The sequence below is a fragment of the Indicator indicator genome, chromosome 16 (assembly GCF_027791375.1).
Source record: "Indicator indicator isolate 239-I01 chromosome 16, UM_Iind_1.1, whole genome shotgun sequence".
NCBI lineage: Eukaryota > Metazoa > Chordata > Aves > Piciformes > Indicatoridae > Indicator > Indicator indicator.
In genome coordinates this window covers 29,138-52,901 of record NC_072025.1, presented here as the reverse complement: position 1 = coordinate 52,901, position 23,764 = coordinate 29,138, and the positions used below count along the sequence as shown (strand labels likewise).

General features: G+C 57.4%; 2 protein-coding genes across 4 annotated transcripts in view; both read left to right on the top strand.

Moving 5' to 3' along the window:
• The window catches only part of ZNF592 (zinc finger protein 592), a 33,421-nt gene extending 17,580 nt beyond the window's left edge, over positions 1-15,841 (top strand). Inside the window, exons 5-10 of the mRNA XM_054387802.1 lie at positions 4,749-4,925; positions 5,952-6,111; positions 9,638-9,916; positions 12,046-12,158; positions 13,461-13,596; positions 15,023-15,841. Of these exons, the coding sequence (XP_054243777.1) occupies positions 4,749-4,925; positions 5,952-6,111; positions 9,638-9,916; positions 12,046-12,158; positions 13,461-13,596; positions 15,023-15,529 (1,372 nt within the window). The 3' untranslated portion in view covers positions 15,530-15,841. The remainder of the gene's footprint in view (positions 1-4,748; positions 4,926-5,951; positions 6,112-9,637; positions 9,917-12,045; positions 12,159-13,460; positions 13,597-15,022) is intronic.
• A 1,338-nt stretch (positions 15,842-17,179) lies between these two features.
• Positions 17,180-23,735, top strand: SEC11A (SEC11 homolog A, signal peptidase complex subunit). 3 transcript variants are annotated; one of them, XM_054387805.1, is made up of 6 exons: positions 17,180-17,235; positions 17,335-17,444; positions 19,601-19,750; positions 21,895-22,014; positions 22,961-23,018; positions 23,478-23,735. In XM_054387805.1, the coding sequence occupies exons 1-6, from the start codon at positions 17,185-17,187 to the stop codon at positions 23,526-23,528; spliced, it is 540 nt and encodes a 179-aa protein (XP_054243780.1). In that variant the 5' UTR covers positions 17,180-17,184; the 3' UTR covers positions 23,529-23,735. The 3 variants fall into 3 exon arrangements, with proteins under 3 accessions (XP_054243780.1, XP_054243783.1, XP_054243782.1); XM_054387808.1 differs by lacking the exon at positions 19,601-19,750; XM_054387807.1 differs by lacking the exon at positions 21,895-22,014.
• The last annotated feature ends 29 nt before the right edge of the window (positions 23,736-23,764 follow it).

Genomic DNA, 23,764 nt, shown 5'->3' with positions numbered 1-23,764 from the left:
CTGGAGCTGCTGGAGAGGGTCCAGAGGAGGTCATGGAGATGATCAGAGGCTGGAGAACCTCCCCTGTGGGGCCAGGCTGGGAGAGTTGGGGCTGTTCAGCCTGGAGAAGAGAAGGCTCCAGGGAGACCTCAGAGCAGCCTTGCAGTACCTGAAGGGCTCCAGAAGAGCTGAGGAGGGACTTTGGACAAGGGCTGGGAGTGCCAGGATGAGGTATAATGGCTTTGAGCTGGGAGAGGGGAGATGGAGAGTGGAGAGAAGGAAGAAATTGTTGGCAGTGAGGGTGGGGAGAGACTGGCACAGGTTGGCCAGGGAGGCTGTGGCTGCCTCCTGCCTGGAGGTGTTGAAGGCCAGGCTGGATGAGGCCTTGAGCAGCCTGGGCTGGTGGGAGGTGTCCCTGCCCATGGCAGGTGATTGGAGCTGGATGAGCTTTGAGCTCCCTTCCAACCCAATCCTTTCCAGGACTCTCAAATGGGTGCTTTAAGAGCAGGAAGGACCTTTTCCTGCCAGCCTTTCCACATCAGCATCTTTAGATCTCCTCAGCTGCAGACAGCTCTCAAGGCACAGATGATGTTCCTTTAATGTGACCTTTAAAGATTCCTTCCCATTGTGTTTTTTCTCCACTTCCATTTGACATTTGCAGTGAACAGGGCAAGCTCTGCTCCTGCAGCTCCTCTTCTAAGGCCTCTGCATTCAGGGAGCCTGCAGAGCCTGGTTTGTTTGGAAACCACCACTTAAGGCTTCAGAGGCTTTTTCTTTCAGCCATGAGGACAGGATGCCCTCTCCCTGGAGGTGTTCAAGGCCAGGCTGGATGAGGCCTTGAGCAACCTGGGCTGGTGGGAGGTGTCCCTGCCCATGGCAGGCGGTTGGAGCTGGTTGAGCTTCCAACCCAACCCATCATAAATGCTCTCCCTGAGATGGAAAAACAGGACTGGAGCAGCTGTCAGCAAACAGCCACGGGGCTGGAGCAGTGCCTTGGGCCCCACTGGCACCTGAGAATGTCAAAGGCAGGCAGAGCTTCATCCCCTTGGCAGCTGGTTCTTGTAGCAGTGATCCCATGCCAGTCCTTCCTCCTCTGGTTCCACTGCTGGCCTTGCAGTGTGGAGCAGAGCTTGGGCCTGACCTGGCACCTTGAGGAGCAGTTTTCCTTCCAGCTAGGTTAGTGAGGTCTTTGTGGTGCCTTCAGAGATCTGCATGTGTGACAGGGCAAGAGTGACAGGGAACTGCTGGAGAGAGTCCAAGGGAAGCTGTGAGGATGATGAAGGGACTCTGCTGTGAAAGGCTGAGAGCCCTGGGGGTGTTCAGCGTGGAGAGGAGAAGGCTGAGAGGGAACCTGATCAATGTCTATGGATATCTGAGGGGTGGGGGTCAGGAGGAAGGTGCCAGGCTCTGTGTGGTGGTGCCCAGGGACAGGACAAGGGGCAATGGGTACAGGCTGGAAGCCAGGAGGTTCCACCTCAGCATGAGGAGAAACTTCTTTGTTGTGAAGGTGCTGGAGGCCTGGGGGAGGCTGCCCAGAGAGGTTGTGGAGTCTCCTTCTCTGGGGGCTTCTAAACCCTCTGGCTGTGTTCCTGTGTGCCCTGCTCTGGGTGCCCCTCCCCTGGCAGTGGGGTTGTCCTGGATGATCTCTGGAGGTCCCTTCCAAGCCTTCACCACTCTGTGATTCTGTGTTTCTCTAGAAGCTGAATTTCTTTATATTCTTCTCTATTTTCCATCTGCTGAAGCTGCTCAGTGAAAGCTGAAGCCAGCAGACATGTGAACCTCTGGCTGTGCCATTCCTGGTCTCCTGCCTGTCTCTGCTGCAGGGCTGATGTTGAGAACAGGAGAGGGACATTTGAGTTGCTGAGCCCTGGCTTGGATCGCTCAGTCCTCTGCTCACGTAGCAACTCGACTTCTTCCCCTCCCCTGTTGTACTGGCAGAGCTGCAGAGCCCAGGAGCTCTTGCCAGTCTCTCCCAGGATCAGCCTGGCTGTGCTGCTCCTCACTTTCTCCCTGCTCCTCTGGAGCTGCTGCTGCCTGTTTGGGGCTTCTTTGGTGAGGAGTCCTGCTGCTGCCTCCTCCTCTGTTGATCCCCCCAGAGCAGTCAGCTAGGGCTGGAGTGACCTTGGCTTAGTTGCGTTTTGCTCATGGCTTAGTGACTCCACTGCACATAGGAAGTCTTCTGCAGTTAAAACTTCCAAGTGAAGAGCCCTGTCCCCAACGTTCCTTTCCACTGCCATCCCTGTGTCACCTCCCCACCTTTTCCAGGCATTTTCCAGCTGTCTGGAGAGCTGAGGGGGGCTGGAAGGGGAAGGTACAGGCAAATGTGCAGAGGGTTAAAACAACATTTTGTATCTTTATCTTCCCTGGCAGGATGCCTTCGGAGACTTCCAGCCACCCCTCCTTGCCCTGCAGCTATCTGGGAGGCTTCCCCTGCAAATTGCTACTTCCCCTGCTGGCTTCTGATAGCAGAGCTCCAGCCTGCAGGAGCTTCTGACAGCCTCTAGCCTCTTTGTTCTGCTAATTGTTGACTTTATCAGGCTGGGGCCTTCTGGTGCTGGGGTTCTTGCTTCCACTGTGGCTGTTGTTTACACTTCCCTTTACTGTCAGTTCAAGGAACTCCTGACCCTCTGACCCTGCCTCAAGGCTTGTTTCATTCCTAAGCCTGACTCAAGTGCTCACCAAAGCCCAGCTTGATGCAGAACCAGCTCTTGTTTGCCCAAGAAGGACATTGAGAGGCTGGAGCAGGTTCAGAGAAGGGCAACAAAGCTAGGGAAGGGTCTGCAGAAGAGGGCTGGGGAGGAGCAACTGAGGGAGCTGGGGGTGTTTGGTGTGAGGAAGAGGAGGCTGAGGGAGACCTCATTGCTCTCTGCAGCTCCTGAGAGGAGGCTGCAGTCAGGTGGGGGTTGGGCTCTGCTCCAAAGGAACAAGTGATAAGACAAGAGGAAGTGGCCTGAAATTGTGCCGGGGGAGGATTAGGTTGGAGAGGAGAAATGGTCAGGGATTGGCACAGGTTGCCCAGGGAGGTGGTGGAGTCTCCATCCGTGGAGGTGTTCCAGAACCCTGTGGCCATGGCAGCTGTGGCCATGGTTTGGTGGCCACAGTGGGGTTGGGTTGGTGGTTGGACTGGATGACTTTGGAGGCCTTCTCCAGCCCAAACAGCTCTCTAGTTCTGTGATTGAGTCCAACTGTTCTCTGACTCTACCTTGTCTGGTGCTGAACCACATCCCTCAGCACCACATCTGTCTGTCTGTGGAACCCCTCCAGGGATGGGGGTTGGGGGTTCAGCTACCTCCCTGGGCAGCCTGCTCTGGGTTTGAAATGCCTGAGTTCCTTGAAGAGCAGCTGAGGAGCAGCAGTAGGAATCCTGTTGGACATTCCTGGCTGCAGCAGCCAGGCCTTGCTGTCAGGAGCAGCTTTTGATCTTTTCTTTCTACTTGGGAGTTTTATTCTGCTGCAGTACCAGGGTCCCTGGTGGTCCTGCCCTAGGAGGTGTCCCTTCCTGTCTCACCTGGATGAGCATCAGGCTGGGAGGCAGAGCCAGCCCAGGAGAAGGTTCCTATGCCTGCCTAGAGATGGCAGCAGCTGTTGGCACCTCTGCCCTCTCAGGAGCTGAGACAATTTCTGTGTGTTTGGGGTTTGGCTGCTCCAGGCTGGCTTCTGCACAATGCTCTTTTGAAGTGGAGCTTCAAAGCACAGCTTGTTTCCTAAACGCTCTCGGGAGGGAAGCAGAACCCAGCAGCTTGTTTGGTTTTGATAGGGGCCTGGAGCTCTTCCAGCTGCTGCATAGCTGAGCTCCAGCTGCCAGGGCAGCACCAGAGGCAGGCAGCAGCCTTGGATTGAATGCGAGAAGGCAGTGATCAGGTGGCCTAACCCCAGGCTCCCCAGAGGAGCTGCTCCCTTGGGGTCCTTCACAGTCTGCAAGCACTGGCACAGGCTGCCCAGGGAGGTCCTGGGTGCCCCCTCCCTGGAGGTGTTCAAGGTCAGGCTGGATGAGGCCTTGAGCAACCTGGGCTGGTGGGAGGGGATTCTGCCCCTCTGCTCTGCTCTGCTCAGACCCCACCAGCAGCACTGCCTCCAGCTCTGGGGCCCCCAGCACAGGAAGGACCTGGAGATGCTCCAGGACCTTGGAGGCCCCCAAGATGATCAGAGGCTGGAGAACCTCTGCTATATGAGGACAGGCTGGGAGTGTTGGGGTTGTTGAGCCTGGAGAAGAGAAGGCTCCAGGGAGACCTCAGAGCAGCCTTCCAGGACCTGAAATGGTTTCAGGAGAGCTGGGGAGGGACTTTGGACAAGGGCTGGGAGTGCCAGGATTGAGGGATAATAGCTTTGAGCTGGGAGAGGGGAGATGGAGACTGGAGAGGAGGAAGAAATTGTTGGCAGTGAGGGTGGGGAGAGACTGGCACAGGTTGTGCAGGGAGGCTGTGGCTGTGTCTTGCCTGGAGGTGCTGAAGGCCAGGCTGGATGAGGCCTTGAGCAGCCTGGGCTGGTGGGAGGTGTCCCTGCCCATGGCAGGGGGTTGGAGCTGGCTGTGCTCCGAGGTCCCTTCCCACCCAACCCATTCTGTGAGTCTCTGCTCTCATGTGCCTGTTGCTAACATCCAGTTGTGCTTTCCTGTGTCTGATCCTTTCTTGACTCTTCCATGATGCCCTTGGGGACACTGCATGGGGACCAGCCATGGCCTGGTGCTTGCCTCCCTCAGTGCCGCTCTGCCTGTGTGCTGGGAGCAGCACTGTGGTGCTAACTCAGCTCTGTCCTCCTGCATCACCCAGGTGCATCCACTGTGGGGTAGTCTTCATGACCCTGGCCATGCTGAAGGTGCACATCCAGGAGAAGCACTGTGAGGTCTTCCACAAGTGTTCTTTTTGCCCCATGGCCTTCAAGTCTGCCGACAGCACTGTGGCACACATGGGCAGCCAGCACCCTGCAGAGCCCCACAGGAATACTCAGTGAGTACTTTGGCTTGCTGCTGCTTCTCCTCTGCTGGGCAGCTCCATGATTCCCTTTTTCCTTCCCAATTTTGTTGTATTTCTGCTTTCTGTCCTCATCTGAAATGATCTCCCACTTTGTCTGCTGGTGGGGATCTGCTGCTGGCCACGGCAGGAGCTGCTTCCTGTGACTGTGGGCTGCTGGAAGAGCACAGCAGCTCCTGCAGGGCACAGCTGAGCAGCCAGGAAGAGAACTTCACTGTCACCTGCTTGTCCAGGAGGGGCCACAGAGGCACATCTTGGCAGGTGGTTCCAATAGCTGAAGGGATCCTCCAGGAATGCTGCAGAGAGACTTTTCCTGAGGGTGTCCAGAGACAGGCTGAGGGGGAATGGTTTGAAGCTGAGGCAGAGCAGGGTTAGACTGGAGCTGAGGAAAAAGTTCTTTAGTGTGAGGGTGGTGAGCTCTGGCACAGGCTGCCCAGGGAGGCTGTGGATAACTTCTTCCTGGGGGTGTTCAAGGCCAGGCTGGATGAGGCCTTGGGTAGCCTGGGCTAGTTGAGAGGTGTCCCTGCCCATGGCAGAGGGTTGGAGGAGATGAGCTTTGAGGTCCCTTCCAACCCAAACCTTTTTCTGTGGCTCCACAGAAGCTGCTGCATCTGGCACTTGAAAGGAGTTGGAGACCTTCCAGTACCTGGAGGGGACCTGGAGGAAGGCTGGGCAAGGAGCGTTCAGAAGGGGCTGTGGGGACAGGACAAGGGAGGTTTGAAACTGGAGCAGGGCAGAGTTAGGTTGGACATCAGGAGGAAGTTCTGCACAGTGAGGGTGGAGAGACACTGGAACAGGCTGCCCAGGGATGTGCTTGAGGCCCCAGCCCTAAAGGCATTCAAGATCAGCCTGGATGAGTCCCTGAGCAGCCTGCTCCAGCTGGAGGTGCCCCTGTGGAGTGCAGGGGGTTGGACAAGGTGACCTTGGGAGGTCCTTTCCAACCCAGTGCAACCTGCAAAGCTGTGAAAGAGGGACTGAGCTGACTCCACTGAACTCTTGCAGGGTGATCTACAAATGCTCATGTGAGACAGTCTTCAACAAGAAGAAGCTGCTCCAAGAGCACTTCCAGCAGAACACCAAGCAGCTGCTGGTGGGGGTGTTCAAGTGCCCTCAGTGCCAGCTGGTCTACATGCAGAAACAGCAGCTGATGCAGCACGTGAAGGTAAGAGACCCTCACCCCTCACTGCCACCAGGGCCTGGCCTGTGACTGCACAGAGAGTTGACATCAGCTCTGTTTACATCACTGCAAAGGAGGAGTGGAAGGTTCTTGAGGAACCTCCTCATGGAAAAAACAGACTGCAGTGATTTACAGCACAGCCTGGAAACATGAGTTGGGGCATTTTGTCTTAGCTGGTAACCATCCCCTGCGGAACTGAGTCCTGTTGTGGTGCTTCAGCACAAGAAGGATGTGGAACTGCTGGAGAGTGTCCAGAGAAGGCCACCAAGATGATAAGAGGGCTGGGGAACCTCTGTTATATGAGGACAGGTTGGGAGAGTTGGGGCTGTTCAGCCTGAAGAAGAGAAGGCTCCAGGGAGACCTCAGAGAAGCCTTCCAGGACCTGAAACGGTTCCAGGATAGCTGGGGAGGGACTTTGGACAAGGGCTGAGAGTGCCAGTCTGAGGGACAATGGCTTTGAGCTGGGAGAGGGGAGATTGAGAGTGGAGATGAGGAAGAAATTGTTGGCAGTGAGGAGAGGAGACACTGGCACAGGTTGCCCAGGGAGGCTGTGGCTGACTCCTGCCTGGAGGTGTCCAAGGCCAGGCTGGATGAGGCCTGAGGTAGGAGGTGTCCCTGCCCACGGCAGGGGGTTGGAGCTGGCTGAGCTTTGAGGTCCCTTCCCCACAACCCATTCCATGAATCTCTGATCCCAGAGAAGTCTGAGCACTGCACTGCAGTTTTCTTTTCTGTTTGTTTGCTCTGAAGTCTTCTCCAAAGGTTTCTTGGTGCCATTCTCAAGCATGAGCTTGCAAAGTCTCATTTCCCTTTGATTAACGAAAAAGAACCAGAAAGTGACATTTATTTTCTAATCAGCGACTTAATTTTGTTTCTACTCAGACTTAAAAAGGCAGATTGAGTGGCCAAAAAAAAAAAAACTCTCAAAGCTGCTGCTTTGCTCTCTCCCCAGCCTTTAACTTGCAAATGTGGGAATGCTTTGCATGCAGTAATGAGGTGGCTCTGCAGGCCTCCTGTGAAGCTGCTGATTGCTCCTCTGCCTGTGTTAGAGCTGGGGAAGTGGAGGGGAGGGGCAGGCTGGCACCTTCCAAGAGGCCTTTGACCCGGTCTTGACCTGAGTAACACAACTTGCTGCAGGTCATTCACTGCCCATGGCACCTGACAGCTGAAAGAGTTGGGGCTGCTCAGCCTAGAGAGGAAAAGGCTGAGGGAGACCTCAGAGCTGCATTTCAAAGTTCTGCACAGTGAGGGTGGAGAGACACTGGACAGGCTGCCCAGGGAGGGGGCTGAGGTCCCGTCCCTGGAGACATTCAAGATCAGCCTGGATGTGTCCCTGGGCAGCCTGCTCCAGCTGGAGGTGTCCCTGCTGAGTGCAGAGGTTGGACAAGATGACCTTTGGGGGTCCCTCCCAACCCACTGCAAGCTGTGAAGCTGTTTTGCTGGCTGGAGCTGTGGTTGCTCCAGGCCAGTCTGGGAGATTCCCAGCCAGCCCCCTGAGGCCATTGAGTGAAAACTGAGGCAGGAGCTCAATCCCTGGCTCTCAAGGTCACCTCTCAGAGGCCAACAGCTGGAGGAGGCTCAGCAGAGTGCAGGGGGTTGGACAGGATGACCTTGGAGGGTCCCTTACAACCCAGAGCAAGGTGTGAGTCTGGTCTGTGCTCTTTGCCCAGCAAACCCTTTGGACGTGCCCAGCTGGAGTGCAGAGGTAAAGTGTTGGTGCCACCCTGCAGAGCTGGCAGTGCCCTCAGCTGGATCTGGTGCAAAGCACTCAGGCTCCTCAGATCAGACCTTGTGTTGTGAAGCCTGTTTGGTGTCTAACCAGGAGAGCCTTCCAGAGGCCCTGGGGCCCTCATGTGTTGAAAGCTTCCCCATCCTTCATTAGTGAGCACAATTAAAGCTGGAATTGGCCTTTTGTCTGTATCAACTCTGGTTGTTCCCAGGGGAGTTCCTTGAGGTTTCTTTGCTGTGTTGCTGTTTTCCTTGCTCCTTGCTTTCCCACAGCTCTTTCTGGATGACTTTCCTTGTGTTCAACTCCTTGTTTTTGTTCAAATAACTCTTCTGGGGGGACTTTGGCCTCTCGAACATCCTAAGAGCCTGAAGAGCTGTTGCTTAGGAGGCTGCTTGCTGGCTTTGTTGGCTTTTATTTGTCAGGAGCAAAGTTTGGAGCTGTGAACATGTAAACAGCAAGAGGTGGTGTGGAATGGAAGCAAGCTGCCTCTGCCCACCCCTTGAGCAAAGGCAGAGTAGCTTTGGGAGGCTCCAGGATACCATCAAAGATGGAATCGGAGCTCAGCTAGGCTCTGTGTGTTCCAGAGCTTAGGCTCCTGAAATGATGACCATTAACATTTCTCTGCCAGTGCATCTCCCCTGTTCAAACAGAGCTCAGGGGTCCAGAGCTTGGGTTGGAAGAAACCTTAAAGCTCCATGGAGAAAGACCTTGGAGCCCTGGTGGGCAGCAAGTTCTGCATGGGCAGCAGTGTGCCCTGGTGGCCAGGAGGGCCAAGGGCATCTTGGGGTGCAGCTGGAAAAGTGTGGCCAGCAGGGCTGGGGAGGTTGTGCTGCCCCTGTGCTCTGCCCTGCTGAGCCCACACTGCAATCCTGTGTCCAGCTCTGGGCTCCCCAGGGCAAGGGAGACAGAGACCTGCTGGAGAAAGTCCAAGGGAGACTGTGAGGATGATGGACTGGAACATCTGTGCTGGGAAGAGAGGCTGAGAGCCCTGGGGGTGGTTAGTGTGGAGAGGAGAAGGCTGAGAGGGAACCTGATCAATGTCTATGGATATCTGAGGGGTGGGGGTCAGGAGGAAGGTGCCAGGCTCTGTGTGGTGGTGCCCAGGGACAGGACAAGGGGCAATGGGTACAGGCTGGAAGCCAGGAGGTTCCGCCTCAGCATGAGGAGAAACTTCTTTATTGTGAGAGTGCTGGAGGCCTGGGGAGGCTGCCCAGAGAGGTTGTGGAGTCTCCTTCTCTGGAGGCTTTCAAGCCCTGCCTGGCTGTGTTCCTGTGAGCCCTGCCCTGGGTGCCCCCCTGGCAGTGGGGTTGGCCTGGATGATCTCTGGATGTTCCTTCCAAACCCTAACATTCTGTGATCATCCAGTTCCAGCCCCTGCCATGAGCAGGGACACCTCCCACCAGCCCAGCTTGCTCAAGGCCTCATCCAGCCTGGCCTTCAACACCTCCAGGGAGGGGACATCCAGAGCCCTCCTGGGCAACCTGTTCCCGTGTCTCCCCACTCTCACTCTCAAGAATTTCTTCCTTATCTCCAGCCTTAATCTAAAATGTTCATCAGCAGCATCATGGAGCAGCTTTTGTCCTGCAGGAAGCAAACAGAAGCTCCATGGTGCTTGGGCAAGCAGCACAGGGAGCAGAGGGAGCTGTGTGGGAGCAGGCCAGCAGCACATTGCCTGGGGGCTTGAATCACTGATTGAGATAATCAATGGTATTGACTTCTAACCCAAGGCCTGTGTTGGGCACTGGATCTCACTGTTGTCTGTGATCCATTGCTGGTGTTCTCTAGGCTGTCCATGGAGTCCCCCAGAACCCTGAGGAGCTCTCCAGCTTCCGACAGAGATCTGAGAAGGCATCAAGGAACCAGGTTCAGAGCCCACCAAAGGAGCTGTCAGTAGCCAACAGGACTTCCCACTCCTCCCTGCTGAGGAAGGACTTGAGTCTGGAAGGACACAATTCTGAAGCCAAGTCCAGGCTGAGGAGAACTGGTTGGACTTGCAAAGAATGCTCCCAGTGGATCCCTGATCGGGAGACCTATGTGTCCCACATGAAGAGAAACCACGGCAGGGTAAGGCCTCAGCTGGAACATTGCAGCCAGGGAAGGAGATCTGGTTAGCCAGAGTCTGGGAATTGGCTGTGTGGGGGACAAAAAGAAACCCAGGAACTAACGGTGCCTGGAGGGGGCTCCAAGCAGGCTGCAGAGGGACTGTTCCCAAAGGCCTGCAGGGACAGGCCCAGGGGCAATGGTTCGAAATGAGAGCAGAGCAGATTGAGATTGGATGTGAGGAACAAGTTGTGCACCAGGAGGCTGCTGGATCACTGCAACAGGTTGCCCAGGGAGGTGGTTGAGGCTTCATCCCTGGAGATCTTCAAGGTGAGGCTGGACAGGGCTGTGAGCAACCTGCTCCAGTGGAGGATGTCCCTGCTGCCTGCAGGGGTTGGACTGGGTGAGCTGTGGAGGTCCCTCCCAAGCCAAACCATTTAGTGGTTCTGTGAAGCTGTTTGCCAGCTCAGGGCCAGAGCACAAAGCAGTGTGTCACTCACAAAGTGAGTGTCAGCTCACTTCTGTCCTTCACTGTGTGCTCTGCAACCTCTCTCCTCTCTGCTGGTGGTTCTCCCACTCCAGCTAATGTCAGGCTTCCTCTTCCTCTTATCTGTAGTGGATGGAAGGTGCTTGCTGGCCTAAACTGTCTGGGCTGCAGGACATTGAGTTGCTCCATGTGATGTGTTGGTTGGTAGATACCACAACATCTGATGGGGGCAGAGGCGCAGAGCCCTGCAGTGCTCAGAGCTGTCATGGTCACAACTCTGAATCTCTGCTGCTTTCATCCAGCTGGAGCCTCATGCTGCCTTGATCTTCTCCCATCAAGCTCATCCTTGCAGGCAGAGCACAGGCCAAGCTGTTGTGTGCAGACACATCTCTGAGTGCTTTGACTTCAGGACTTCTTGAAGTCACCTTTCTCAAGTCCCAATAGCAGAGGCTGTGGAAATCAGGATTGTGTTCTGGTTCCCTCTAGCTTGACATGGGAAGGGCTGCATTGCCTCACTTGATGAGTACCAAGAGGAGATGGGGACAGGGGGAGGGTGCTGGCCTTTCCCATTGGAACTGGCCAGAAGTTTGCCAGATGTTGAAGTTCAGTGTTTGTATGTGGTCATTAAACAGGTCTGAGAAGATTTGAAATGGGCTGGGTGCAGGGCAGGTGAAGGACTACAGCAGAGGAGGGGGCTGGTTACATGGGAGGGCTGTAGAGAGGGACCTGGATAACAAACAGGGCTCCATGGAGACCTCAGAGCAGCCTTCCAGTACCTGACGGGCTCCAGGAGAGCTGGGGAGGGACTTTGGACAAGGGCTGGGAGTGCCAGGATGAGGGACAATGGCTTTGAGCTAGAAGAGGGGAGATTAAGACTGGAGAGGAGAAAGGAATTGTTGGCAGTGAGGGTGAGGAGACACTGGCATAGGTTGCCCAGGGAGGCTGTGGCTGCCTCCTGCCTGGAGGTGTTGAAGGCCAGGCTGGATGAGGCCTTGAGCAGCCTGGGCTGGTGGGAGGTATCCCTGCCCATGGCAGGGGCTTGGAAGTGACTGAGCTCTGAGGTCCCTTCCAACCCAACCCATTCCATGACTCTAGGGCTGTGTGGTGCTGTTCACCATCCTGCCCTTCTGTTGTACTGAACTTTGAGGATAGAGGAGGGTGAGTGGACTTGTACTTGGCACTGGGATCCTTCCTGCCTTAAAACCATGGAGTTGATTGGGTTGGAAAAGCCCTCCCAGATCACCCAGTCCCCAGCCATCAACCCAACCCCACCATGGCCCCAGCTGCCATGGCCACAGGGTTCAGGAACACCTCCAGGCATGGGCACTCCACCCCCTCCCTGGGCAGCCTGTGCCAATCCCTGACCACTCTGGCACCAAAGAAATTCTTCCTCCTCTCCAACCTAACCCTCCCCTGCCCCTTCCTGTGGGGCAGAAGGGACCTTCCACTGACTCAGTCCTGCAGAGCCTTCTGCAGCTGCAGTTCAGGCCTGTGCTGGAACCGGGGCTGCTTTGGTGCCAGCTGCGGGCTGAGCACGGGGGACCCCAAAACCTCAGCGATCCCCATCGCTGCCAGGGGGCGAGGAGCAGGCTGGGACTGGCCGGGGGTGGGGCCGGGGGTGGGGCCCGGGGCGGGGCCGGCTCAGAGCTGTTACTGTCCCCTGCAGGCCATGAAGCGCTTCCCGTGTCGGCAGTGCGAGTGCTCCTTCAACGCCTCCAACAGCCTGCGCCGCCACATCCGCAACAACCACGACACAGCCAGGAAGCTCTACACCTGCTGGTAGGTACTCAGCAGCCCTGCCCAGCCCTGGCTGCAGCCGGACCCTGCAGCTTTGCAAGCCCTCTGACAGGGGCTGTCTGTTCCTGCTCTGCTCCAGGCTGAGAGAAGTCCTGGGCTGCAGCCAGAGGAGTGTGGGCAGAGGGCAGGAGAGGGGATTCTGCCCCTTGGCTCTGCTCTGCTCAGACCTCACCTCCAATCCTGCCTCCAGTTCTGGTGTCCCCAGCAGCAGGAGGACACAGAGCTGTGGAGTGAGTCCAGAGGAGGCCCCAGAGATGATCCCAGGGCTAGAGCAGCTCTGCTGTGAAGCCAGGCTGAGGGAGCTGGGGGTGGTCAGCCTGGAGAGGAGAAGGCTCCAGGGGAACCTCAGATCTGCCTGCCAGTGCCTGCAGGGATCCTGCAGGAAGGCTGCAGAGAGAATGTTCCTGAGGGTGTCTAGAGACAGGACAAGGATTAAATTGAAGGAGAACAGGTTTAGATTGGATCTTAGGAAGAAATTCTTCACTACAAGGGTGGTGAGACACTGGCACAGGTTGCCCAGGGAGGCTTTGGATGCCTCTTCCCTGGAGGTGTTGAAGGCCAGGCTGGATGAGGCCTTGAACAAGCTGGGCTGGTGGGAGGTGTCCCTGCCCATGGCTGGGGGTTGGAAGTGGATTAGGTCTGAGGTCTCTTCCAGCCTGAGCTGTTCCATGATTCCATGATTAGTTGATAGCAGGTTGGATCTGCTGATCTTCCAGATCTTTCCCAGCCTTGAGTCTGTGGTTCTGTGACCTTAGAGCTGCCTGCCAGTGCCTGAAGGGATCCTGCAGGAAGGCTGCAGAGAGACTTTTCCTGAGGGTGTCTGGAGACAGGCCAAGGGGGAATGGTTTGAAGCTGAGGCAGAGCAGAGTCAGTATGGAGCTGAGGAAGAAGCTCTTCAGTAGGAGGGTGGTGAGACTCTGGCACAGGCTGCCCAGGGAGGTTGTAGATGTTTCCTGCCTGGGGGTGTCCAAGGTCAGGTTGGATGAGGCCTTGGGTAACCAAGTCTAGTTGAGAGGTGTCCCTGCCCATGGCAGAGGGTTGGAACTAGCTGATCTTTGAGGTCCCTTCTGACCCAACCCATTCTATGCAATTCCAAACTGCTCTGGATTGTCTTTGGGACAAAGTTCTGCTACTAGAACAATGATTTGATCATCTGTTGGTAACCTAACAGTCCATCACCAGTGCCCAGTGCCAGCTCCTGGTTTGGCAGTCAGCAGACAGCTGTTAGGATGGCAGTGAGCAGCTGAGCCTTCCATCAGCTTCCTTCCTTTCTGTCTTTGCCAGGTACTGCACAGATGAAAACCAGACATTTCCTCAGCCCTTCATGCTGGAGAATCACATCAGCCTCATGCATGGCATCAAGGACCCAGACCTGTCCCAGATGGCCAAAGCAAAAGCTGCAGAGGGAGACCCAGCAGAGGTAACTGAGCCCTTTCCACCCCTCCACTGCAGACTAACCCTGCCTGGCCAGCAGCTGTGTGTGTTGGGTGCCACTGAGCCCTCAGCCCTCCGGCCCACGTGCCAGCTTCCCTTTCCTCTTCTCTTAGCCCCATCCAGTTTGCTGTTCTCTGGCATTGTGGGGAGCAGGACTGAAGATGCATCTGAGCAGCAGCAGCTCTGGGGCCCTGTGCCTCACTGTCCTTCTCTTCAGACCAGGCCTAACTTGGGATTGTTGCTGCCCTTGACTTCCCTGCCACTCTGTTTACAGGGCTGGGTCACATTTCCTCTTTTCCCCTTGACTTATTTCCTGACAGTTACAAAAGATTTCTGGTTTAAAAGCTTCCTCAGATCTGTTACCTCCAAGAACTGAATTCCTCTTCAGCAGGCCTGTGACTTTCTGTGCCCGTGTAGCAGTTCAGCTGATGCTCTTTAGGCCTGCTCTGGAGTGGAGGGTTGGTTGCTCTGCCTCCTTTGCTCCATGTACTTGAAGCCCAGATCTGACCTTTCCCTACTCTGCAGCCTGTTGTCCATCTGCTCCCTGGACTGAGGGGTCCCAGCCAAGGCTGCCTCCCCTCTATACAGACCCTGCTTGCTTCCACCAGCTGGTGGCTGCTTCCCCCAAGCAGGGCACCTGGCTAAACTGGGCCAGAGGGTGGTGCCTTCACATAGCCCCAGCTGGGCCTGCACATGGAAGCCTAGAAGCTGTATCCTGAATGCAGTACTCCTGGGTAAGGAGGTGACAAAACCACAGGAAGGGACACATTCAAGTGAGCTTGGGAGGAAGAGCTTCAGGAGAGCTTCCTTCTCATGGGAGGAAGAGCTGTGTAGGACAGAGGGGATGAGTTAAGGAGATGCCATGAAGAAAAAGCCTGAGTGGAGACTTCAGTGTTCAGAGATAAATCCTGAGCAGCCTTCTCGGTGCTAAGGACCATCCCCATGGCTCTCAGCTGTCCCTGCTTCTTCCTACACCAACTGGATGTGTGGAACAAGTTCTGCACCATAAGGCTGCTGGAACTCTGCAACAGGTTGCTCAGGGAGGTGGTTGAGGCCTCATCCCTGGAGATCTTCAAGGTGAGGATGTGAGCAACCTACTCTAAGGGAGGATGTCCCTGCTGCCTGCAGGGGTTGAACTGGGGGAGCAGTGGAGGTCCCTTTCAACCCAAACCATTCCATGATTCTGAGTTTCTGTCCTGTTTCCCCATCCTGTCTCTGCCCAGCCAGCCTTTCCCAGTTCTCCCATCACAGGGCAGCAATGGAGGCCCTGCCTGTTGGGGTGAGGGGTTTGGGTGCTGGGCAGCGTGGCAGGAGTTCCCAGAGCTGTGTCTGCCCTCAGCACGCTGCCCGGAGTGCAGCACTTCACTCAGCCCCACTCAGCGTCACTTTTCCATCTTCCTTCTTCCTTTAAGGCAAAATCTCCAAAGAGGACGGCAAGGGAGGAGTCTGGTGAGGCGGAGAGCGGCACGGCCCCGGAGGCGCCGGCGGCCAAGAGACTGAAGGGGCGCTGGAGGTGCGCCAAGTGCGGCTTCGCCACGGCGCTGAGCGCCGAGTTCCGCCGGCACATCCCCCAGCACCGCGCCGACAGCAGCAGCTCCCAGTGCCCTCTCTGCGGCCTCTGCTACACCTCCCACAGCTCCCTCGGCAGGCACCTCTTCATCGTGCACAAAGTCAGAGAGGATGACGAGGAGGAGGAAGAGGAAGAGGAGGAGGAGGAGGCGAGGCTCAAGTTGCAGGGGGAGAGGAGCACGAACGGACAGGAGGGGCACAACGGCGAAGTGAAGGCTGTGGCAGAGGGCAGCCTGCAGTGCCAGGAATGCAGGAGGGACTCGGCTCTCTGTGGGCACAGGCAGACATGTGGCACAGAGGGGCCCCAGGGCACCTTGCAGAACAATCACTCGAAGGCTCTGCAGACTTAACCCCCCCTTTGGCTGGTTGGGGTCTGTTGGGGTTTTCTTGTTGTTGGGAGGTTTTTACTCAAAACGCAGGGGGTGGCTGGGGCTGATCTTTGATGTACTGTGGGGGTCCCTCGGGCTGGACGTGGCTTCCCATTAACCTCTGTTTGCAGGGGAAATGTCACCCAGACAAACCAAACCAAGCCAACCCTGCCATTGCATCTCAAGCACTCACCCTCTGCCAGAGCAGAGAGGGGAAAAGGGAAGGCAGGGCAAGAATCCTCACTGAAGCCTGGCCCACTCCTGCGGATCAAGGAGCACTTTCTGCAGCTGCAATTTCCTTACCATGAGCTCTCTTCCTTCCCCTGTGTGCTGCCTCAGCCCCAGCCTTGCCTTCCCTCTCGCCTTCTTTCTCCTATTTATGGCTTTTCCTTTCCCTCCCCCTGCCCTGCCTTTGTTTTACTCATTTTTAACTCTTCCTGCTCAGCAAAGCCCCCTGCAGGACGGCGCCGGCCGTGCCGGGCTCCCCGCGGACGGACCCAGGGTGGGCTCAAGCTGTAAGCTGTGCTGAGGCCTCTGCAGTGGCCCAGGCACCAGCCCTGCTGTAGAAGGCTCTTTGGTTAAGCCTCCTAGACCTGACCCATTCCCCAGGAGCCTTTTGTAGCTCCTGCCCTCTTGGGCGAGCGCAGCTCAAAGCCCCATGCCCGCGGCAGGAGGGCCTTGGTGCCCCTGGGGCACTCACTGGCTGTGTGCCAGTGGAGGTGGGGAGCTGGGCCCGGTGTCCAGCGCCTCCCCCCGGGAGGAGGGACTCGGGCAGAGTGGGGTGGCAGGTTCGCACCATCCCCATAAGGGGAAAACATCTCCCTCCCCTGTCTGTGGTGTCAGCTGGAGTGAAACCATCCTGGCAGTGGCACTACCTTGGTACCAGGGCTGTCCGTGCAAGGAACACAGCCCACAGGAGCCCTGGCTGAAGCGGGTGCTGGGGCTGCCTGAGCAGGGAGCACAGCCCCGGGAGGCCCTGGCAGGAGTGGGCACCGCGGTTCCCACTCTGGCTCCCCAGTGTGGCTCTGCCCTACAGTGGCTCAGCGCTGGCCCCCGGGAGCTGTTCCTGCCGCGCTCACGCTGCCTTGGTTGCCCTCCGCCGCACGCTCTCGCTGTGTTTTTTTCTCTCTGTACCCTTTGGGTTTTGTTTTTTTTTTTTTTCTGTTTTTCTACCATGTTGAGCCCGGACCCTGCTCGTTCTGTTTACTATGAGGATTGTTTAAAATAATTAAAGAAGTATTTATCTGGGTGCATTCGGGCCGCGCAGCTCCTCCGTCCCGGCGTGTTTGGATGGGGCCAGTCTGGCCTTTTTGTCCTACGGCTCGGGTGCGCGTTAGGTGTAGCCCCCGTAGAGTTCCGACGGCAGGGGCACCCCCGGGCAGCCCCCGGCTGTCCACCCCGCAGCGGCGTCCGTGCCTTGCTATGATGTTTACTTCCAAGTATTGCCAATAAAAGCATCCAAGGGGGCCTCGCCTGGGCGTCGTTCTTGGGGGAAACCTCCAAGGCCGCTCGCCCGCCGCCTCCTGCCGGGGTGGGGCCGGGGCCAAGGCCGGGGCCGGAACCGGCGGTGACGCGAGGCCGGAGGCGGAAGCAGCGAGGCCGGGCGGGCGGTGGAGCCGCCGCCGTCGTGGCCGGCGATGCTGTCGCTGGACTTTCTGGACGATGTTCGGCGGATGAACAAGCGGCAGGTACCGAGCCGGGGCCGGGGGGCGGCGGGAGGAGCGGGGCGACGGGGGGCGGGGCCGGGCTGGGCCCGGCGGCTCCTGACCGACCGCATCCCCGCGCAGCTCTACTACCAGGTGCTCAACTTCGGCATGATCGTCTCGTCCGCACTCATGATCTGGAAGGGGCTGATGGTGGTGACGGGCAGCGAGAGCCCCATCGTGGTGGTGCTGAGGTAACTGCCACGGGAACGGGGAAGAGCCCGCGGGGCTCCTTCGGCCGACAGCGAAGGCTGGGAGAGACCGAGGGTGCGGGGCGAGGGCGCACGGGGTGAGACCCTCGGGTGAAGGGTGAGATCCCCAGGATGCTGGACAATAGCGCAGGAAGCCGCCGGCCGCACTGGGGCCATCAAGCCCAGCTGCAGGAGGGTGTGCAGAGGGCTGGGGCAGCTGCAGGCTCCTGTGCCAGCCCCGGCAGGCCAGAGTCTCTTCGTCTTGGAGCTCTGAGGTAAGGCAGGTGGCTGGGGAGGAAGGAGGAAGTAAAGAAGCATGGCTGGAGGCCTTTTAAAATAGCATCTCGCCCTTGCTGCCACCTTTGTCAGCTGGCTGGGCTGTAGGTGAGCGAGGTGGTGCTGAGGAACGGGAGAGAGGAGGAACGGCTGCAATGCAAGGCCCCCGGTGCAAGAGAAACATGGACCTGCTGGTCCCCATGAGGGAGGGTCTTCAGCCCTCTGATCATCTCGGTGGCCTCCTCTGGACCTGCTCTGGCAGGTGTTTGAGCGCTGGAGATTACCCTCCTGGCAGTGCCACACCGGAGGTGCAACCACTGATCCTCCCGCAGCCTGGGACACCTTCTGTGGCTGAAGTTGTTGTGCAGCCATGGGAGCAGTGCTGTGGCTGTTGCATGGGGCCTGTGCCATGGCTACGTTGTCCTTTCTGCACTGGTCACAGAACTGCTCCTGAGGTGTCTGGAGAGCAGGGGAGGTGCTTCAGGCTGTCCGTCCCAGCCAGTAGGACAGGGGCCACTGAGGTCAGGTCCCTTCCTCTGTGATGTGATCTCAGCAGCAGGCAGATAAAGCCTAATCCAGCCAGCAGTAAAGTTCAGGTCTGTGTGAGGTGCTGCATTATTTATCTGGCATTCACAAAGCTCTGTGTTTTGTGACAATTTGTGACAATTTGTGACAGTTGCCATTTGCAAGACAGGAGAAAAACAACATCGGTGGCAGTGCCTGGGATGAGCTGGGGGAGCGCAGCCATGAGTCACAGCAGTGCCTGCTGTGTGCCCGGCTGTGTGCTGGGGGGAGCACAGGAGCCTGAGTGCTTCCTGGAGGGGCTTGGAAGGGACCTTAGAAATCATCCACTCCAATCCCCTCCTACAGGCAGGGACACCTCTCAACCAGCCCAGGTTGGCCAAGGCCTCATCCAGCCTGGCCTTGAACACCCCCAGGCAGGAGGCAGCCACAACCCCCCCCAACCCAGCCTGTGCCAGAGTCTCACCACCCTCACACCAAAGAACTTCTTCTAACCCTGCTCTGACTCAGCTCCAAACCATTCCCCCTTGGCCTGGCTCTGGACACCCTCAGGAGAAGTCCCTCTGCAGCCTTCCTGCAGGATCCCTTCAGGCATTGGCAGGCAGCTCTGAGGTCCCCCTGGAGCCTTCTCCTCTCCAGGCTGCACACCCCCAGCTCCCTCAGCCTGGCTTCACAGCAGAGCTGCTCCAGCCCTGGGATCATCTCTGGGGCTTCCTCTGGACTCACTCCACAGCTCTGTGTCCTCCTGCTGCTGGGGACACCAGAACTGGAGGCAGGATTGGAGGTGAGGTCTGAGCAGAGCAGAGCCAAGGGGCAGAATCCCCTCTCCTGCCCTGCTGTCCACACTCCTCTGGCTGCAGCCCAGCACACAGCTGTGTGAGGGCTGCAGGAGGGCACTGCTGGCTCCTGGGGAGCTGCTCAGCACCCCCAAGGGTGATCATGGGGCTGCTCTGCCTGCCTGCACAGAATCAGGGAAGTCAGGGAATCTTCCCAGCACCACTGCAGCTCGGGGAATAGCTACTCCTGGTGCTGGAGGGAAGCAGGCGGCCTTACCCCTCTGCTGGCACTGCTCTCCCCTTGCAGCTGGATTGCAGGCAGCATGGTGCTTCGAAGTTTGAGTGTTAGATTGAAAATGCAGGTTGGATGAGGCCTTGAGCAGCCTGGGCTGGTGGGAGGTGTCTCTGCCCAGGGCAGGGGGGTTGGAGCTGGATGATCTCTGAGGTCCCTTCAACCCATTCTGTAGTTCTGTGACTGCAGCAGAGGTCGAACACCTGCTCTTCAGTGAGACTTTATTTCTGAGAAGACCATGAACTCCCCAGCCTGGCTCAGGTCCTGCTTAGCTGCTCCTTTCTCTCTTGCAGTGGCAGCATGGAGCCTGCCTTCCACAGAGGAGACCTCCTCTTCCTCACCAACCGCATCGAGGACCCCATCCGTGTGGGGGAAATCGTGGTCTTCAGGATAGAGGGAAGGGAGATTCCCATCGTGCATCGTGTCCTCAAGATCCATGAGAAGTAGGTGGAGGCTCTGGGGGTGCTGCTGCAGCTGTTGGCCTGAATTGGGGTTGTCCTCCCCTTGGCTAAGGCAGTTGGGGGGGGTGTCAGTGACAGCTGTCCAGGTGCTGTGCAGAGTAATAGAGAAGTTTCACACAGACAAAGGCTGTGTCCCTTGGTGTGTCTATGAAGATCATCCCCAGCACAAGAGAGACAGGGACCTGATGGAGAGGGTCCAGAGGAGGCCACCAAGATGATCAGAGGCAGGAGAACCTCTGCTATCTGAGGACAGGCTGGGAGAGTTGGGGCTCTTGAGCCTGGAGAAGAGAATGCTCCAGGGAGACCTCAGAGCAGCCTTCCAGTACCTGAAGGGCTCCAGAAGAGCTGGAAAAGGACTTTGGACAAGGGCTGGGAGTGCCAGGATGAGGGACAATGGCGTTGAGCTGGGAGAGGGGAGATGGAAACTGAAGAGGAGGAAGAAATTGTTGGCAGTGAGGGTGGGGAGAGACTGGCACAGGTTGCCCAGGGAGGCTGTGGCTGCCTCCTGCCTGGAGGTGTTGAAGGCCAGGCTGGATGAGGCCTTGAGCAGCCTGGGCTGGTGGGAGGTGTCCCATGAATATCTGGAGACAAAGTGCCCCAGAATGCACATTGTCCAGCTGGCAGCCTGGTGAGAGGGGCACCGCTCCCAGCAGCTCAGCAAACTCTGCTGTGCCCATTCTGCTGTGTCCAGCACAGCTGGGTCACAGAGCTGTTCTCTGGTGCCACTGCTGTTGCACCAAGGTCAGTGTGTGCGCAGCTGAGTCTGCACTCACTTTGGGGATGTCTCAGGATCTCTCCTAAGTGAATGCTGCTTGCTTCTTCACCTGGTGCATGCCACAGGCTCAGCTGGGTCCAGTGCTGCTGCTTGGGCTGATGACAGAAGAGGCAAGAAGGGAGGTCAGGGTCACCTTTCCATGCTTTCAGCCAGTCTGGGGAAAGGAGGAGCAGAAATGTGCATTCTGGGGGCACTTTGTCTCCAGATATTTATGGGACACCTCCCACCAGCCCAGGCTGCTCAAGGCCTCATCCAGCCTGGCCTTCAGCACTTCCAGGCAGGAGGCAGCCACAGCCTCCCTGGGCAACCTGTGCCAGTCTCTCCCCACCCTCACTGCCAGCAATTTCTTCCTCCTCTCCAGCCTCCATCTCTCCTCTCCCAGCTCAAAGCCATTGTTCCTCATCCTGGCACTCTCAGCCCTTGTCCAAAGTACCTCCCCAGCTCTGCTGGAGCCCCTTCAGGTCCTGGAAGGCTGCTCTGAGGTCTCCCTGGAGCCTTCTTTTTCTCCTGCTGCTTTTTGTGTCCGGCTCTACTTCGGCACTAAGTATGCAGCACTGTTGGTTTTAGTGTGCCAGGACCATGGTGCCATTCCTAGATGCTGCTCTCTAGTACTTCAGTTTCCATGTAAATAGAATAAACCAAACCCACCCCTGATCCTTCTACCAGGAGACACAAAACTGCAAGATCTGAGGACAGGACTCTCAGGGATCTGTTGCTTCTTTCACTGTTGCCCTGCTGAGCCCACACTGCAATCCTGTGTCCAGTTCTGGGCTCCCCAGGGCAAGGGAGACAGAGACCTGCTGGAGAGAGTCCAAGGGAGGCTGTGAGGATGATGAAGGACTGGAACATCTGTGCTGGGAAGAGAGGCTGAGAGCCCTGGGGGTGTTTAGTGTGGAGAGGAGAAGGCTGAGAGGGAACCTGATCAATGTCTATGGATATCTGAGGGGTGGGGGTCAGGAGGAAGGTGCCAGGCTCTGTGTGGTGGTGCCCAGGGACAGGACAAGGGGCAATGGGTACAGGCTGGAAGCCAGGAGGTTCCACCTCAGCATGAGGAGAAACTTCTTTGTTGTGAGAGTGCTGGAGGCCTGGGGGAGGCTGCCCAGAGAGGTTGTGGAGTCTCCTTCTCTGGAGGCTCTCCAGCTCCCCCTGGCTGTGTTCCTGTGTGCTCTGCCTTAGGTGCCCTGCTCTGGCAGGGTTTGGACTGGATGAGCTCTGGAAGTCCCTCCCAAGCCCTGCCATCCTGTGACTCTGTGATTCTGTTTCTACTATCTCTGTGATAGTCTCCACACCCCTGGTGCAGAACAGCTGCTGGGAAGCTCCTTGCCTCACCCTCCTGCCCCCTCTTTGCCAGGCCAAACGGAGACATCAAGTTTCTGACCAAGGGAGACAACAACGCTGTGGACGACCGAGGGCTGTACAAACGAGGACAGCACTGGCTGGAGAAAAAGGATGTGGTGGGGAGAGCCAGGGGGTGAGTGGACCTGGAAACAAAGAAGCTTTTCCACTGCCCTCCCCTGCTGCCATCTGGGAATCTTCCCCCTCCTCTTCAGCCCTCCCTGTGGGGTTCTTGTGACCTGCCTGGCAGAGTCTTGGGAGGTGCTGTGCAGGGAGTTCAGTTCTTAGTGTGGGCTGAGTGAAGCTGTCCAGCTGGGAGCTGCAGCCTGAGCCCTGGGGTCAGCTTTGGGGCCCTCATTCCCAGAAGGATATTGAGAGGCTGGACAGGTCCAGAGAAGGGCAGCAAAGCTGGTCTGGAGAAGAGGGCTGGGGAGGAGCAGCTGAGGGAGCTGGGGGTGTTTGGTGTGGAGAAGAGGAGGCTGAGGGAGACCTCATTGCTCTCTGCATCTCCCTGAGAGGAGATGGGAGGTAGGTTTTGGTTAGTCTCTTCAGTATTCAGTGGTAGAAAGAGAGGAAATGGCTTCAAGTTGCCCCAAGGCAGGTTTGGGTTGGACATGAGAAGAAACTTCACTCAAATTGTTCCCAAGCACTGTCCCAGGCTGCCCAGGGAGGTGGTTGAATTCCCATCACTGGAGGTGTTTCCAAGAGGCAGAGCTGTGGTGCTGAGGGCCATGGTTCAGCACCAGTCTTGGCAGAGTTAGAGAGTGGTTGGACTCCTGATCTTAAAGGTTTTTTCCAACCAAACCAATTCCATGACTCCATAGTCCTTCTGTTGGGAGAGCAGTGCAGGGCAGCCCAGGCTCAGCTGCCATCAGGATTCTCATGGCCTTGGCTCTGGGATGGTTCAGAGGAACTTTCAGAGGTGGTTCAGAGCCTACAACCCCCTGGCCCCTGCTGCCACAGCTTCCCTGCCTGGGAGAAGCAGTCCCCAGCCCTCAGCACATGTGAGGGGCTCCTGTGTGCCAGGTCCTGAGCGGTGCCCACCCTGCCAGGCTGCTTTAACCAGGCCTTTGTTCTTGTAGATTTGTGCCCTATATTGGAATAGTGACAATCCTGATGAATGATTATCCCAAATTTAAGGTAAGAGCTCCTTCACTTCCTGCCCAGCTCCCCGAGGATGCTGTGAGTGCAGGCAGAGCTACCCTGGGACTGACCGCTGCCCTGGGGACTGCCTGCTGCCCTGGGGACTGCCCTCTGCCCTGGGGACTGCCCTCTGCCCTGGGGACTGACCGCTGCCCTGGGGACCGCCTGCTGCCCTGGGGACTGCCCTCTGCCCTGGGGACTGCCCTCTGCCCTGGGGACTGCCCTCTGCCCTGGGGACTGACCGCTGCCCTGGGGACTGACCGCTGCCCTGGGGACTGCCTGCTGCCCTGGGGACTGACCGCTGCCCTGGGGACTGACCTCTGCCCTGGGACTGCCTGCTGCCGTGGGGACTGACCTCTGCCCTGGGACTGACCGCTGCCCTGGGGAGTGCCTGCTGCCCTGGGACTGGCTGCTGAGGCTGCAGCTATGCACTCCTGTGTCTGCTCTCTCTTGCAGTATGCAGTCCTCTTCTTGCTGGGCTTGTTTGTGCTGGTTCATCGAGAGTAGCCTCTTGCCCTGCAGTCTGAGGTGGAGGTGCCATGGAGCTGGCTTGCAGATGAAGGTTGGAGGCAGCTGATGGTCCAAAGCCTGGGGAGGAAGAAGAGGACACCTTGCATTTGAAAGCCCCTGGCCAGCTGGGCTCTCTGTGGGGTTGGTTGTTTTTTACTGCCCGAGGGGGGAGGTTTGCTGCAGCATTGCCAAGGGTTTGTCACATTTTAGCATTTTTAGTCGTTTTTTATATT

Bases quoted from the DNA above. Each gene is read 5' to 3' on its own strand.
- SEC11A (XM_054387805.1), top strand. From the start codon at position 17,185: ATGCTGTCGCTGGACTTTCTGGACGATGTTCGGCGGATGAACAAGCGG. The intron at 17,236-17,334 runs GTACCGAGCCGG...ATCCCCGCGCAG, and splicing joins GGCGGATGAACAAGCGGCAG to CTCTACTACCAGGTGCTCAA. The intron at 17,445-19,600 runs GTAACTGCCACG...TCTCTCTTGCAG, and splicing joins CCCATCGTGGTGGTGCTGAG to TGGCAGCATGGAGCCTGCCT.